This window comes from Babylonia areolata, chromosome 25 (genome assembly GCF_041734735.1).
Source record: "Babylonia areolata isolate BAREFJ2019XMU chromosome 25, ASM4173473v1, whole genome shotgun sequence".
NCBI lineage: Eukaryota > Metazoa > Mollusca > Gastropoda > Neogastropoda > Buccinidae > Babylonia > Babylonia areolata.
Window position 1 is genome coordinate 2,774,277 of NC_134900.1, and position 16,151 is coordinate 2,790,427.

At 41.0% G+C, this 16,151-nt stretch overlaps 1 protein-coding gene across 1 annotated transcript in view; it reads left to right on the top strand.

The window, feature by feature from the left end:
- Positions 1 to 16,151, top strand: part of LOC143300076 (muscle calcium channel subunit alpha-1-like) — a 96,835-nt gene that overhangs the window by 51,613 nt on the left and 29,071 nt on the right. Inside the window, exons 27-32 of the mRNA XM_076613637.1 lie at positions 500 to 658; positions 815 to 925; positions 1,183 to 1,266; positions 12,386 to 12,508; positions 13,289 to 13,354; positions 15,525 to 15,616. Coding sequence (XP_076469752.1) covers positions 500 to 658; positions 815 to 925; positions 1,183 to 1,266; positions 12,386 to 12,508; positions 13,289 to 13,354; positions 15,525 to 15,616 — 635 coding nt within the window. The remainder of the gene's footprint in view (positions 1 to 499; positions 659 to 814; positions 926 to 1,182; positions 1,267 to 12,385; positions 12,509 to 13,288; positions 13,355 to 15,524; positions 15,617 to 16,151) is intronic.

Consider the following 16,151-nt stretch of genomic DNA (forward strand, 5'->3'; position numbering starts at 1 on the left):
TGTAGGGTGTTCCATAAGCACTTGTCCAGATTGTAGCAGAATGACATACTTCTTTAGGGTAATCCATTCATACGGTCAAGGTATGGGGTTGATGTGTGCCAAGTGAAATTTACCTATGGATGCATGTGTCTAACAGCATTTTCTTGCTGTGGTTGTGTAACTGTTCAAAATTGTGAAGAGGTGTCCTGTTTCCTTTTTTTTCTGATAAATCATCAGGAATCACATGAGCCATGATGAAGGCTTGGCCTGTATTGCTCTGTACTTCATGCGACTGACTGCCTGCCATTGCATGTGAATGTTTTGGAAGACAGAACAGTCCTGTAGTTTTGTAGATTAGAAATCAGAATCCTGTTTCCCAGAATTAGGAGTAGGATCTCTTGGAGTCGTATCTGCATTGTGATATGGAGAGAATCCTACCTTGTCCTCCTTTTCACCAGTTGAATAATACTCAGACACAGAGTCACATGTGAGTGAAGTGGGATGCTTTTCATTGTTTCAGCGAAAGTGCATAGAGTTTGCCCTGAAAGTGAAGCCGTGTCGTCGCTACATCCCCAAGGCCAGATGGCAGTACAAGATCTGGTGGTTTGTGACCTCCCAGTTCTTTGAGTACGGCATCTTTGTTCTGATCATGATCAACACTGTCACCTTGGCCATGAAGGTAGGGGTTCGGAAAACTGTGAGGTTGGCTCTTTCCATCAGCTGAATGTGTGTGCGTGTGTGTGTGTGTGTGTGAAATTGGTCAGCATAAAGACGTGAAATGAAGGAAGATCTCAAAGGGTACATTGGTAATGTTGATGTTCCTGTTGTCTTGCAGTACCACAACCAGAGTGTGGAGTACTCCGATGCCCTGGATTACCTCAACATGATCTTCACTGGGGTCTTCACAGTGGAGTTTCTGCTCAAGCTGGCAGCCTTCAGATTTAAGGTAACAGACCACTGTTGCAGTCTGTTTGTACCCCTGTTGGTTTTTACCCTTAGGTCAGATCTGGCTAGCCCAGATTAACCCTAGTGGCTGCAGTGTAAAACCTTTTCATTTCACAACAAAATATCTTCCAACTAGTTGACAAACAAAGCTGTACCACCCCTGTCTGTTTACTCACCTGCTGAACTCTTGTCTCCTTTCTTCTTCTGACTCCTGTGGCAAGTGTCAACTGAACAGCTGTGTGCGGTTTCTTGTTACAGAACTACTTTGGAGACGCATGGAATGTATTTGATTTCATCATCGTCCTGGGAAGTTTCATCGACATCATCTACGCGGAAGTGAATGTAAGTTGACGTGAACAACCAGTCCTATTGTCTGTATGGTTAATAGGCAGTTCACCATCCTAAACGTTAAACAAAGTCTGACGAAGGTGTGATTTTGAACAGGGTGTTTGAATTGAGTTAAGATTGCTTTGCTGTCCACCTCTCACCTGGGGTGGAGTTGAAGATGTTCCTTGGAGTTTCATCAATGCTGTTACCATTCTGGGATGGTTTTTTGGGGGGTTTTTTGGGTTTTTTTTTCTCTATGGAAAGTATGATTCGACTGCAGACTGATCATATAGAGTGTGAATGGTAGGAGCGTTTTACTTTCATATGGTTCGTTCTTCACCAGTGCCAGGCTTTGATCTAGCTGCAGGAATGTTTTGCCAAGTTTTTTCATTGGTTCTTTTTCATCACACACACACACAAGCTTGCACATTCATGCATGCATGCACACACACACACACACACACACACACAAAATGACAACTGATATTTTGTAGGTAATTTTTTTAATGAAGAAGATAATGACTTTTTTATTGTCCCTTCTGGTCACCATGCATGGTGTGTGCCTGTTGACCGCATGATGGAAAGCGAAAAGAGAAGAAAAAAGAAGAAGAAAAAACCAAACTGAATGACTGTCTGGATCTGTTTTGTAACACTCACACTCTGCACTCTGAAACGCATGTTCATTTTCACTGCCAGCACCTGACCTGTGTATCGTCACACATAGAATTGTAATATTATTGTTCAGGGTATTTGGGAAATATGAAATGTATAGGAATAGTAATGAACAGATTTTTATCCTCGTTGGAAATGGTTTAAATGAACAGGGGTGAGAGGAAGAGATAATGGTTAGTGAAGAAAAAAAAAATTGAGAATCCTGTGATTTCTTGATGTTGGCTGTAAATTACTTTATGGAAAGAGATATTGTTGTGGGTCCGTAGCACAGGGTGTGTGATAAAATTCTGCCTGTTGAATCTGTCTCTTGTTCACACTGTGGACTTTTGGTCACCACCAACAAAAGAAACGTTTGAGATTGGTATTATGTTACGGCTTATCTTTAGCCTTTTATCTAATGCCAATGTTGCTGAAAAGATTTGAATCCAGTATATCAGTTTTGAGTTTCATTGTGAGCTGGTTTATTGTTATATTTGGTAACTTGTTCCGTTCCCAGGCCTTCTGTCTGTGTCTCTCCTCCTCTGTTTGTTTGTTTGTTTGTTTGTTTGTTTTCTCCCAGAGGAATGAAGTTTGATCCAAACTGTTCTGTTTCATTTGGATTTCTTGTTTCTCTTGTTTGACACTTGCTTCTCTGATGCACTGACAGAGAACTGAGGTTGGTTGGATCATGTTTTAACCTTTTTTTTCCCATTATGATTATTATTATACTTATTTTCTTTCTTCCCTGATATGCCTGTTACCTTGAATGTGGTGCATGACTATGAGTGACTGCATGCTGTGCTGGTGTCACCACCCCCCCCCCCCTCTCTTTCAACTCTTGTATTGTGTCCTCCTTCCTTCCCCTCCATCCGTATCTGCTTGTATTTGCATGTCTGTGTGTGTCAGATGTAAATGTGACAGCTTCAGTGCAAGGGGGGATGCTAGGGTTGGGGCGGTGAGGGGGGGAGGGATAAAGAAGTGATGGTATCTCTTCCTGTACTGGACAACCTTTTTGTGTTGGGAGAAAGGGGGAGGAAGGAGAGGCCTAAGCTCTGGGTGACCTAGGTTTCCTCCCCCCCACCCCCCTCCAACTCCCCTTTTCTTTTTCTTTTTTTTGTAGTCACCTGTGTGCATGAATATGTTGATATTAGTGCGCTGGATGATGCATGCTTGCTTACATCTGTGACGCTACATCCATGCATGTACTTTCTCTTCTCACTCACCATGATCAGAATGACTACCTTCAGCTTGAGTAAGTGTAATGCACCTGTGCACATGGGCAAGAACCGTGCCAAATGAAAAGAAGGATTGTAGCTTCATCCAGCAGTCACATCCCCTGTGAATACTGACACGGCCAGTGGAGTGACACCCCTTTATGTCACACATCATTGATTCTTTCTGTGGCCGCTGGGCAGTGCCATCCAGTGATAAAGTGCCAGTGAAGAGAGGGCAGAAATTCTAAAAAACTTTGGATATGGTTCTAGTTCATTGGCACAGAAGGGCCGCACTCAGGTAGGTTTATGTTCCATTGCAGGATCAGATAAAGCATCAATGGGGAGTTGTTCCAGGAAGGGGCAGTTACAAGTACATGTAAACCGGGTGCACACACGTGTGCATATGCGTGCGCGTGTGCGCATGCTCACACAACACACACACACACACACACACACACACACATTCCTACTTCCTTAACCTTCAGCAAGCAGGTTCTGTACACAAACATATATGCTGTCTTTTCTCACTTGTACTCTGTCTCTCTCTCTCTCTCTGTCTCTCAGCTCACCACACACACACACACACACACACACACACACACACATTATTATGTGTGTGTGTGTGTAAAACAGACACACACCGCACACACTGTACTTGATACAACCCCCAAATCTGTTGCAATCCCAGAGTTATAGAAATCATGTTGATAAAATTGCCTGTTTCTTCCATTCAGTATTTTTGCTGATATTAGATTTCAATAGATTTTGGGTTCTGCATTGTAAAGATAGCTTTTAGCACAATTGAACTGAAGTTTTCAATTCTGAAATCAAATGGAAATGAGAAAATGAGCTATTTATTGACCCAGGAACATACTACAAAAGAAGATGAAATGCATAGGATGCATTTTGTTTTGTGCTGACAACATCTGAACATAATGTCTGAATGTAATGCAAGTACAGTTGCAAGTGTGTCAGTATACCCTATGTAAACCTGTATAGTGTATACACACACACACACACACACACACACATGTGCACAATCATGCATGCAAATGCACACTTACACAGATGCACACACACACACACACACACACACGCCCCCCTCCCCCCCCCCCCCCCACACACACCCTACTCAAACACAGACTAAAGATACACAAGCATAACTTCTTGCAAGCTTTATATGTGTGTGTTCACACGAACACACACACACACACACACACACACAGAGTTCACATGATACCAAATACACATCTTCATTTGAGCAACAGTCAGAAAGTAATGAGATCTCTCTCTTTCTCTCACAATATCTGTGATTCATTTCAAAGTGCTTTCATCTGCATGTGTGTATGCATTTGATTATTAGTTGTTGCAGACTCTCACTGCCTTGATAGATGCTAACATTCGTCATACATTTGGACAAGGCTAAAGTACTGCTGTTCATGTGCACTGAATGACAATTTGTGTTTAGAAGGACTGACTACATAAGAGGGGGACAAAGGGTTAGGGAAATCTCAGTGCATTGCACAGTGGACTTGGATTAACAGGTCTGGATAAGATGAGAATGTGATTTATGCTAACAGTCTGTGCATTCCTTGTTGTGCTTATTTTCATGTTTGAATTTTGCTTTTCAGGTCAGAGAATTGAATAAAAACCCTATTTCTATTTCTTAAGGGGAGAAAAATCTGTGATCCAGGAGATTTTTTCTGGGAAAAACTACTTATCTGGATCTGACAAATCAAGCATTCTAAGATTCCTGATACTGAGACGTAGGGAAGTACTGATAGAATAGATGTAAACCTTTTTTTTTTCTTTTCCTTTTTTTTGGGGGGTGGGGGGGGGGGGGGGGTATGTTTCAATGAGTTCAAACCTGGACTCAGGGGATTTGAAACACCTTTGTCTGTGGTACAGAATGGTGATCCATTCCAGGTTTAGCCATGACAGGAAATCCTTTGTCAGGTGTCTGGACCATAAACTGTAAACACCTCCGTCTTCCCTTGAGGGCCGTGAGAAGTTGAGGTGGATGAAAGGCAGTTGCTAAAAGTTTGAATGTCGTTAAACACCCTGTCAAGATCCCTGTTCTGTTTTGTGTTTTAGTACTTTTGCCTAGGTACCAGTTTAGGAAGTCAGCAGTTTGTTGTAAAGGGGTTTGCTTGTTATGTTAGCGACTGTCGATATTGACTTGCTTTACGTCGTTAGAATACTTGTATTTGTATCCTTTGTGTCCAGTGAACGTGAGCCTGTAGGTGTTGTGTGAGGTCAGATTTAGAATCACAGTGAGAGTGCAGAGTGTTGAGAGCTTCCCTTGTATCCAGTGTCACTGCTTCAGCTGTTCAGTCACCATGAACAAACTGTCTTTTTTTGTGTGATTGTGAAATCATCAGTGTATGTGTGGTGGTAATCTTCACTTTTAGATACAGTCATTGTCGTTTATCGATGGGGGACAGACTGAATTTTCTAAGCATCTTCACAAAGTGAATTGAAAATTTCAGAAAAGTATGAACTTATGACTGTGCAAATTCCCAAGTGGTCCTTAACTTTTTGTGAACCCTGTAGAACCACAGACAACTGTTTCAAGCTTTGTTGTTGCTTTTTCCTCAAGTGTTTTTCTTGGTCACAGGACTTCCATTATGTATTGTGGAACTTTGTATTGGTCACTTGTGTGTTGTAAGGCCATATTCCTATCCAGTGCAGTGATAAATATCTTAAGTGTTAGGTAGTGTGTCAGACTGGATTTTTATGATAAAAAGAAACTTCTTTTGTATATATATTTTATGATGTAATCAATAACTATCTCATTGAATTAATCTCTTCAAGTGTGCCACCTAATTGAGTCAAACCTGTGTGTAGTGCAATGTCTTTGCACTGGATTACCCACATTGATTGTCATTTTACCTGCGCTCTCTTGTCTCTTATAGAATACAGCTGATTGTATCATCAACTTCATATGTGCACTATTCTGGATGCAGTGAAATTCATTTGTCAGTGTTCTTCAGGAACAGATACCAGAATTGGGATGTGGCCTTATTACAAATGATTGGCGCTCTGTGGGAACATGAACGGGGTGCAACTTTTTCACACATTATGATGTGTCCTGTAGGAACATGTGCACGTATATAATGCATCTTTATTTTACATGACCAGTGGTCTGTGGGAACATGTGTATGTATGTGATGCAGCTTTATCCTTTATTATCAGTGTAGGAACATGTATATGTATGTGATGCAGTTTTATCCTTCATTATCAGTGCAGGATAATGTATGTATGTAGTGCAACTTTATATAAAACAGTGTAACTGTAAGTGACGGACCATTTGTATGTATGTGATGCAGCTTCATCATATAGAATTAGTGTTTATTTGTGTGATGCAGCTTTATCATACAGCATCAGTGTTGGAACATGTATATGTATGTGATGCATCTTTATCTTACAGTATCAGTGTGGGAACATGTAGGGTAGGTATGGGTAATTGTGAACAATCCAGTCGAAGCAACCAGCTCAATGAGTGTACTGTAAAGATAACATGTCGTGCCATAGTCAGACATAGTTCTTTTACTTTTGAAGGCTTTCTCCAACTGCTTGCACCAGGAAAAGTTTGTGTGCTCATTCTTTACAACATTTTGTTGACATTTCACATAGCAAGGGTGCCAGAGTGTAAATGCGAACAAGCAAGTCTAATTGCAAACGATGGCTTTGGGTACATTTAGACAATTAAAACAGGAGCAGGTCTTTAACTCATTAGACAAAACAAATTATCAGAACATCGCACCAGACTGTTGTATTGTTGGTTTTGATCACACATGCACACAAACACACAAATAGACATTTAAGCATACACACCCCGCACCGCACTCAAACACACCCTTTTGAGAGTGCTCAATAACTTTACAGCATCGTTCGCAAATAGACTCATGTCAAAATATCCTATGGTCTAATTACAAACAAAACTATTTTGCAGATTCCTGTCAAAACTGACGCTCTGATCTGTCACCAATATGTTTGAGAGTACGTTTGTAACCTTAGTTGGCAGTGGTGTGCGAAGAGAAGAAATAGTATGGAAATAGTCAGAAATAGCTGATGTTTGACTGGTTCTTTGAAATGGGTTTCATTAAGGTATTAGAAAAAGGTCGAAGCAGACGTTAAATTGTGAAATGCAACCATTAAGAACAGTTCGAAGCAGGGCGATATATGAATCATTCGCAATTACACACTGTTCGCAGTTACCCATACCTACCCTATACAATGCATCTTTATCTTACAGTTTCAGTGTTGGGACATGTTTATGTATGTGATGCAGCTTTATATGCTCTGATCCTGCAGTAAGGGAATACACTCACTGTATCAATATTCTTGAGTGGCTTTGGATTTTGGGGAGAGGTCTTTGTTTGTTGGTTTGCTTTCTGAAGTAAAGATGACACAGTGAATGGAGATGTTGTTTTGTGTCAGTGTGTGCACATTGAATGGCTTCAACATGATGGGCTGTCCGCCTGTGAAACGTGTGCCTTTACACCTGGGGATGTTGAAAAGAGAAAGGACTTTTCCTTTGCTTTTACAGCTGTATGACAACACAGGTTTATCTGGTCAAAGAATATGTATGATCAAGTGCATCAGGATGTTGAATGATTCTGCTGAAAATGATAGTGTTCATTTTTGTGGAATGGAGTCTGGTATTTGAAAATCGTATCCATGGTGCTTTATTTTGTGAATGAGCGCTGTTATTAAAAACATTATTTAGTGTATTTTGTAAATGTTGTTTCAAATGTCCCAGTAACAGATTTTTTGTGTGAGGTGTCCATTCAGTTTTTAAGGTTAGGTTTGAAGATGGGACTAGAATGGAGCAGTGCAGCTATGGGTTGATATTGTTACACTGTGACAGATAGCAAGTGAGCTGAATGCTATATGCCTGTTTGTGTATGTGTATGTATGTATGTATATATATATATATATTGACTGCTCACTGTTGCCCCACAAAGCAAGGCTTGGATTACACCATGATTCCCAGAGAGGTTGGTTCTGTGCTGTGCTGTGCCGTCAGTGGTGGTAGCTCTCTGTATTACATGTCTGGTTCAGTAACTCTGTATAGACCTGTGTCTTTCCTGTCGTCTGAACAGTTCGTTTTGTCTGGTTCAGTAGCTCTGTCTTTATAGACCTGTGTCTTTCCTATCGTCTGAACAGTTTGTTTTGTCTGGTTCAGTAGCTCTGTCTGTATAGACCTGTGTCTTTCCTATCGTCTGAACAGTTTGTTTTGTCTGGTTCAGTAGCTCTGTCTGTATAGACCTGTGTCTTTCCTATCGTCTGAACAGTGTGTTTTGTCTGGTTCAGTAGCTCTGTCTGTATAGACCTGTGTCTTTCCTATCGTCTGAACAGTGTGTTTTGTCTGGTTCAGTAGCTCTGTCTGTATAGACCTGTGTCTTTCCTATCGTCTGAACAGTTTGTTTTGTCTGGTTCAGTAGCTCTGTCTGTATAGACCTGTGTCTTTTCTGTCGTCTGAACAGCTTGTTTTGTCTGGTTCAGTAGCTCTGTCTGTATAGACCTGTGTCTTTCCTATCGTCTGAACAGTGTGTTTTGTCTGGTTCAGTAGCTCTGTATAGACCTGTGTCTTTTCTGTCGTCTGAACAGCTTGTTTCCTCCCCCCCCTTTGTGGAAGGAAGGGAGAGGTCAACAGATAGAAAATGTCTGTGCTGAAACCTCTTTCAACCCTTTGAACTGTTGTGTGAGTTGTGATGGACTGCGTGTCCATGTTGAAAGTTGTCCTGTGCTGTGCGCTCGCTGGTCAGGGTGATTGTGGGTCCTGTCTTCTTCCCTGGCCAGTCCAGTCTCTCTGTGACCTCTGGCCACCACACCCCTGCCCTGACGTCTGTGTCAGTTCTGTGTCACCAGTCAGCTTTGTTGTATTGATCTGTGGGCTGTTAGGTTGATGATGGTCGGCATCTGATGACACTCCTACAAACTGTGATGCACACTCATGCACAATCATGCACACATGGATACACATTCATGTATGTACACACCTTTGTGCACACACATACACACACATGCACGTATGCGTACACACACGCATACCATTGACTAAGGCAGATACACAAAGTATTATCAAGCCACAACAGACAAAAATCCAATCTTTCCAGGCAGTGCTTTTCTTAGCTGACAGCAGGTACTATTTGTGTAACAGGCAGGGAACATCAAACGATCATCAATAACAAAAATAATCTGTTTATTTCCTGGTCAGTATTGCATATGGACAGCCGATCTTTCGGTGAAGAGTCATCCCATTAGAGCTGATTGTGTTCTTGAAAATGTCATTGAATCAGAATGTCCAACCCCCTTCCCCTGTAGAATGCTGTTGGGTAATCATTGCTGTGGCTGAATTAAGATACGATCTCAAGAAAATGTTGGTGCCTTTCAGTACTGTTGTTCTGGACGTTGCTGGAATTGTGTGGGCAATTCTAGAATCAGTTTTTAAAACCAGATTCTCTGCCCAGCGTTTCTGGAATAGTATCAGGTGGTTTCAGAAATGAACAAGAACTATGGCAGTGATATTGCCCTGATGGAGATAGAAGAAACTAAGTATTGTGTCAGTAGATTTATTCATCAAAGATTGTTTTAGTAAATTCATCAAAGGGTATTTCTGTGTGCTGATCATATGCTGATGCTCGTGTGAACGTGCACAAAAATGAATTACTACTTTTTTTTTCTTTTTTTTTGATGACTTGCCACAGTCTTCATCAGTCATGGGCTATGAATCAGTATTCTGAAAATGCCTGGGACAATTGTATACATGTCAAGATTCCAGCAAGGTGCAGGTCATTGTAATTTGCTGTAGAGAGATATTGAACTGACGTAACTTTTTGTGGAAAAGTACAGAAGTGATATATTATTACACACACACGCACACACACACACACACACACACACACACACACACACATGCACACACACTCACTGACTCACTCACACATATGTGGACGTCAACATTCACTTGACTATATAACACAAGATAGAATTATCAATATGTTGAACAAACTTGCGTTCTGCAGTTTTCATTCAAATTTTTGCATGTATGAAGTTAAGATCAATGCCATTAATGTATACTTCATAGATTGTGAGCTTTATACAGTCATGAGTGTTTGGAAGCTTGGCTTTTTTTGTGTTTTGTTTTGTTTAGAAGTGAACTTGTAGGATTTCAGACTGCTTCTTCTATGTTGTGATGACACCACACTGTCATGGAGATACCTGGTTACAGGTTTTGTTAATGGGTTTGTTGTGGAAATCTGGATGTGTGTTATGAGAAGTAAACATCATTGCATGTGGGGTTTCGGATATCACATGGCGTCAGTATAAAGAACTGACTGGGCATGCTTTGTGGTCGTTCACCGGTGAAGTAGTTCTTCACCGGCTGAGTAGAATCATAGATTTCTTGCTCCTGAGGTTGTGTGATGTCAGCTGTGTGCGGGAGTGATCACATAATACGTAATGTGCTTGTCAGTGGCTGTGCTAAGTTAGTTGTGACTACATTGCAGTCATTTGTCAACTGGTTGGATAGCAGCCATTTGGTGTAAATGATGATTTACAGTGATGATTTACACATCACAAATAATTAACTACCTCAGATATCATCAGTTGTTGCTTGTAATGTAATTGACAATATTCAGACAAACTGTTCCAAGCCATATATCTGCATAGACGGCTTACATGCTCACACAAATTTACGCATGACATGCAGTCATGATATTTCTACAGAGGAGCTTTACCTACTGCTCAAACATCATATTGTTTTCTTTGTGTTATAAGTTGTTAGAAAAAGAAAAGTCACAAGTCTTGTTGCCTTGTTGTTTGTTCATTGAAAAGTTTTCCACATCACATAAAACTGGAAATACCTATTTCTGTTCATGAATCAAATCTGGGAAAAGAGAGGCAAAATGGTACAAGGAAGAAAGAACAGACCTTTGTCAGAAGTGTCTGGAAACGTAGAGTGTTTGCATCAGGAGACATTTTGATTTGTTATGGTTATTGATCCATTTCAGCATTATAAAACTAAAATAATGTTAATGTTGCTTTTTACTGTTTGTTTTAGAACATAGACAAATGATAGATTTGACAATGATGTAAATTTGAAAAAAAAAACTGTTTCCATGAAGAATGGTGGGTGTTTTTTGGGGGGGGGGGTTGTTGTTGTTTTTCGTGTAGAGATGACTTTAGCAGTAATGTTCAATGTCATGTGGAGTCCATCATGCAGGTTTGGATTTTTTTTTTTTTAATCCCTTGACTGTTGCTGACAGATGTGTTCATCAGAAAAAGACTGTCACCTCCTGGAGGTAAAATTGAGATCAAATGTCAGGATTTTCGGTCACCATTCTGTATCTGGAATTATTGGAATCATATTGGTCATGTTCAGCGAAAAGAGTTTGCCATTCAGATGTACACACACAAAAAAAATAGGACATTGAGTTAAACCTGATGCCATGCTGATCTTGATCTCAGTTCACCATGGTTCAGCAGTCGAGGGGTTAAGACAGGTACTGTGTGACCCTTGGGGTAGGTACCTCTGGGTGAATGGCAGCCAGATTATGTCCAAGGTGTCTGTTGAGTGAGGGCTGTCTTTCCTTGGAAGTCAAGGGACTGCTGCTTGAGAATGTAGGATCGCTAGTGGTTCAGGTCTTGATATTTTTCTGTGGATGTGCCTGTTTGATTGCTTTGTACCCCATCTTTGTTCATTCATCTTTGTTACCCAGTTACCCAGTCGTCTGTGGTGTAAAGATTTGTTGTTGTTTTTTTTTTGGGGGGGGGGGGGGTTGGCCGCGGGGGGGGGGGGGGGGGGGGGGGTCTTCTTTTTTGGGGGTGAGGGGGCAGGGGTGTGGGAGTATGTTTTATTGTAACATTGCCATATACACTGGCAGTTTGATAACAAACCATGTGGCATATCACTGGAACTGTATTTTATCAACTGTGTGTATGTTTGTTTTTTGGGGGATGGTAGACCAGTTATGACTTGAATGTGTTCCAAGGTGTCTGTCAGACTGTGGTGTTGAGTGAGGTAGGCAGAATGTTTTTTTTTGCTGCCAACTTTGACTGAAAGGAGGCCCAAGTTCCTTCACATATCTCCACCATGTGGAATGCTGCCTGAAGAGGTGTACTGTGGGAATAGTACAAATGTCCTTGTGTTTTATCAGCTGGATTTGTTCATGCTTTTTCGGACCATGTGGTCATGGAATTTGTGAATTTGACATTTCTATTTCTGAATCTTGGGGGGGTTCCTTTTTGTCGTTTTACAGGAGGGCAAGTCGATCATCAGCATCAATTTCTTCCGTCTGTTCCGTGTCATGCGGCTCATCAAGTTGTTGAGTCGAGGGGAGGGGATTCGAACTCTGTTATGGACCTTCATCAAATCCTTCCAGGTAGGAAAGTTTAGCAGAAAGTAGAGGCTGCACACAGGATGTTTAGAAATTGCCAATACCGTTAAAGTGATTGACCAGGGAAATAAGATGAAAAGTATTTATTTGGAACAGGGAATGTTTTGTTTGATATAGCATTTCAAAGCGTGCAAATATACATATTTGGGATAAGGATTAGATCAGTTTGTCACTTCATATCTTCAGATAAATGAAAGCTAACAATTCATTTGATTTTTTTTTCAGATAAAAGAATGTTATGTTTTGAATGAGGAATATTATTTTGTTTTGAATTATGATTGTTAATAACTTTTGCTTGAGAGAGAGAGAGAGAGCACTAGCTTGGATATCATTGAGGGAGAGTGGAATCATTGTTAGGTACAATGCATGATGAATATATACCAAGTCGTATACACCCACACCAGAAGACATACACAGCTCACCCCAAGTTCTACAAACCACAATGAGAACCGATCTCTTACAACAAGCAAAACTTATAACATGCCCCCTCTATTCCACCTTTTTGGTGTTTCATTCAGCTTACTTAATTCAGTCTGATTTTCACAAAAGTATCAGTCACTAAAACGTTGATTTCAAACAAACAAAAATCCCACCAGCCAGATAAAAAGACAAGACAACAATCAAGAAAAAGAATCCCAAATGGTATCACTGCTTTTGCCTAATTCTGTAATGTATACTGTGTAGACAAAGGGAAAGTGTGATTGATGAGTGTTGACCTTGTGGTGGGATATGATTTAATAGCCTTGTTGACGCTGTGTGTTGCAGGCTCTTCCCTACGTGTTTCTGCTGATAGTCATGCTCTTCTTCATCTATGCTGTCATTGGAATGCAGGTGGGTGGCCTGGCAGATTCATTTAGTGCTTGTGTGATATCGTTGGATCTTACTTCTGCTTCTTCTTCTTCTGTCTTCACTTTATGTCATTTGGATCCTACTGCTTCTTCTGTGTTCATGGCCTGTGAATCCCATGTTCACTTGTACCTACGAGTGGGCTTTTGATTGAATGATATATCGTTTTGGCAACCATACTCTGTTTTTGATGATCTGAGGGTGTGCATGCTGGGTACGTTCATGTTTCCAGTGCTGACATGGATTACAGGGTCTTGAACGTGTGTGTTGCTGTTATCCTTGAACTGCTGTTATCTTTACATGCAGACAGAAATAATTACGGATTCCCACTCAATCCTCAGCGGAGTGACGTACAGTGCCAATACAGTAGTCTTTGTCATCAGCACTCATTCCATGGAGGCGATAGTTCAGATTCTCATCCGTTACACTGAGTGACAAGATCTATTCAAGAGAAGATCAGTGTAAAGTGAATTTAGGTGTTCTGTACTCAGGCAGGAAAGTTCAGATCAGTTCAGGCCCTGAGGGAAAATACAATAAGGTAAAATGACGTAAAACTAAGATACATAAATAAATGATTAGATGACGGGTGCAGTATCCGAGTGGTTAAAGCGTTGGACTTTCTCTCTGAGGGTCCCGGGTTTAAATCACAGTGAATGGCGCCTGGTGGGTAAAGGGTGGAGATTTTTCCGATCTCCCAGGTCAACATATGTGCAGACCTGCTAGTGCCTGAACCCTCTTCGTGTATATATGCAAGCAGAAGATCAAATTAGCATGTTAAAGATCCTGTAATCCATGTCAGCGTTTTTGGTGGGTTTTGGAAACTAGCCATACCCAGCATGCACACCCCCGAAAACGGAGTATAATTGCCTATATGGTGGGGTAAAAACGGTCATACACGTAAAAGCCCACTCATGTTCATACGAGTGAACGTGGGAGTTGTAGCCCACAAATGCAGAAGAAGAAGAAAAAGAAATAGATAAGTACATTGATTTCCCACCGAGTGACCAAGTACCTGCTGTGGAGTACTCATTTTCTTTTGGAAGTCTTAACTGAGGTTTTATTTTTTTGTAATCAATAATTATTTCGCTTTGTTTCATCATGTTTATATTAATTTTGATAACAAAAAAGATGTGCTGGTCAGTTCTACATTGATTACTCGTTAATTAGACATACAATTCATGCAGTTCAACGTTTTAACGAGGATATCAGCAATGGTCAAGGTTAACAGCACCACAAACGTGCATATTTGATCTTCTGTATGTGTACACACATGAAGCAGGACCAGGCACTGGCATATCTTTGTCAAACCTCTGCACTGAGCTCTGTCAAGTCTGGCCCCAAAAACCTGCTACTTTCCAGAATAGGTCCCCATACTTCCCTTCCCTGTCTCTGCTTGGTCTACAGTTAATTCAGCTTTCTGCTTGTATGTATTTATGATGTTATCTTTCATCCTGAATCATAGCTGTGCTTGCATGTGAATGACTGATGTGTAAGTGCTTTGATTAGAATCTGCACAAGATTGAGCACTATATATATAATTTTATTATTTGTATTTGTATTTCTTTTCATCACAACAGATTTCTCTGTGTGAAATTCGGGCTGCTCTCCCCAGGGAGAGCGCGTTGCCATACTACAGCGCCACCCATTTTTTTGTATTTTTTCCTGTGTGCAGTTTTATTTGTTTTTCCTGTCGAAGTGGATTTTTCTACAGAATTTTGCCAGGAACAACCCTTTTGTTGCCATGGGTTCTTTTACGTGTGCTAAGTGCATGCTGCACACGGGACCTCGGTTTATCGTCTCATCCGAATGACTAGCGTCCAGACCACCACTCAAGGTCTAGTGGAGGGGGAGAAAATTTCGGGGGCTGTGCCGTGATTCGAACCAGCGCGCTCAGATTCTCTCGCTTCCTAGGCGGACGCGTTACCTCTAGGCCACCACTCCACATAATATTGATACCGTTATCAAGTCACTTTGTATCAGGGTCAGGGTGACGATGATCCACCTTCTGTTGGCTTACTTGCGTCACCTTGACCAGAACACGGGCACAGCTTTAGTGTCAATTTTTTGTTGTCTTTTTTTGTCTTTGTCGAACGTTGGAATGAAGGTGTTGTGTGTCATTACCAGCTGAGCATTTGTTTGTTTGTTTGTTCAACAGGTGTTTGGTAAGATCAGACTGGACGACGACACCCAGATTCACCGCAACAACAACTTCCAGACCTTTCCCCACGCGGTCTTAGTCTTGTTCAGGTGAGCTGTCAGTGCAGTGTGGCACTTGGCGTGTGCACTTTGTGTAGAGGGAATCCATGGGGAAGTCTGAGAGACTGCTTTATTCATGGTGATGATGCTGCTGCTGATGATGGTGGTGGTGGTTTATTCTTGATCTTGTTTTCTACTTGGTCTTGGACAGTTTTAGTGGCATACCTTTTTTTCTTTTCTTTTTTTTTTTTTTTTTTTTTTTTAAGAAATGATGACATTTCAGATACATGCATATGACAACGTTTGCATGTTTGTCTGTTTGAAAGCTACCATTGTTCGTTTTCGACTTTTGTCTGTAAACGAATGGAGGCGTGGCAGTTTCAGTTTCAAGGAAGTGTCAGAGTGTGTTGACTGATCCATATAAGCTACACTGTATCTTCTGTTAAGAAATAATACATCTTAAATGGAGGTGAAGTGTCAGAGTGTGTTGACTGATCCATATAAGCTACACTGTATCTTCTGTTAAGAAATAATACATCTTAAACCCGGAGAGCGCGATGAGCCACGATCGTGGCTTTCCCGGTAA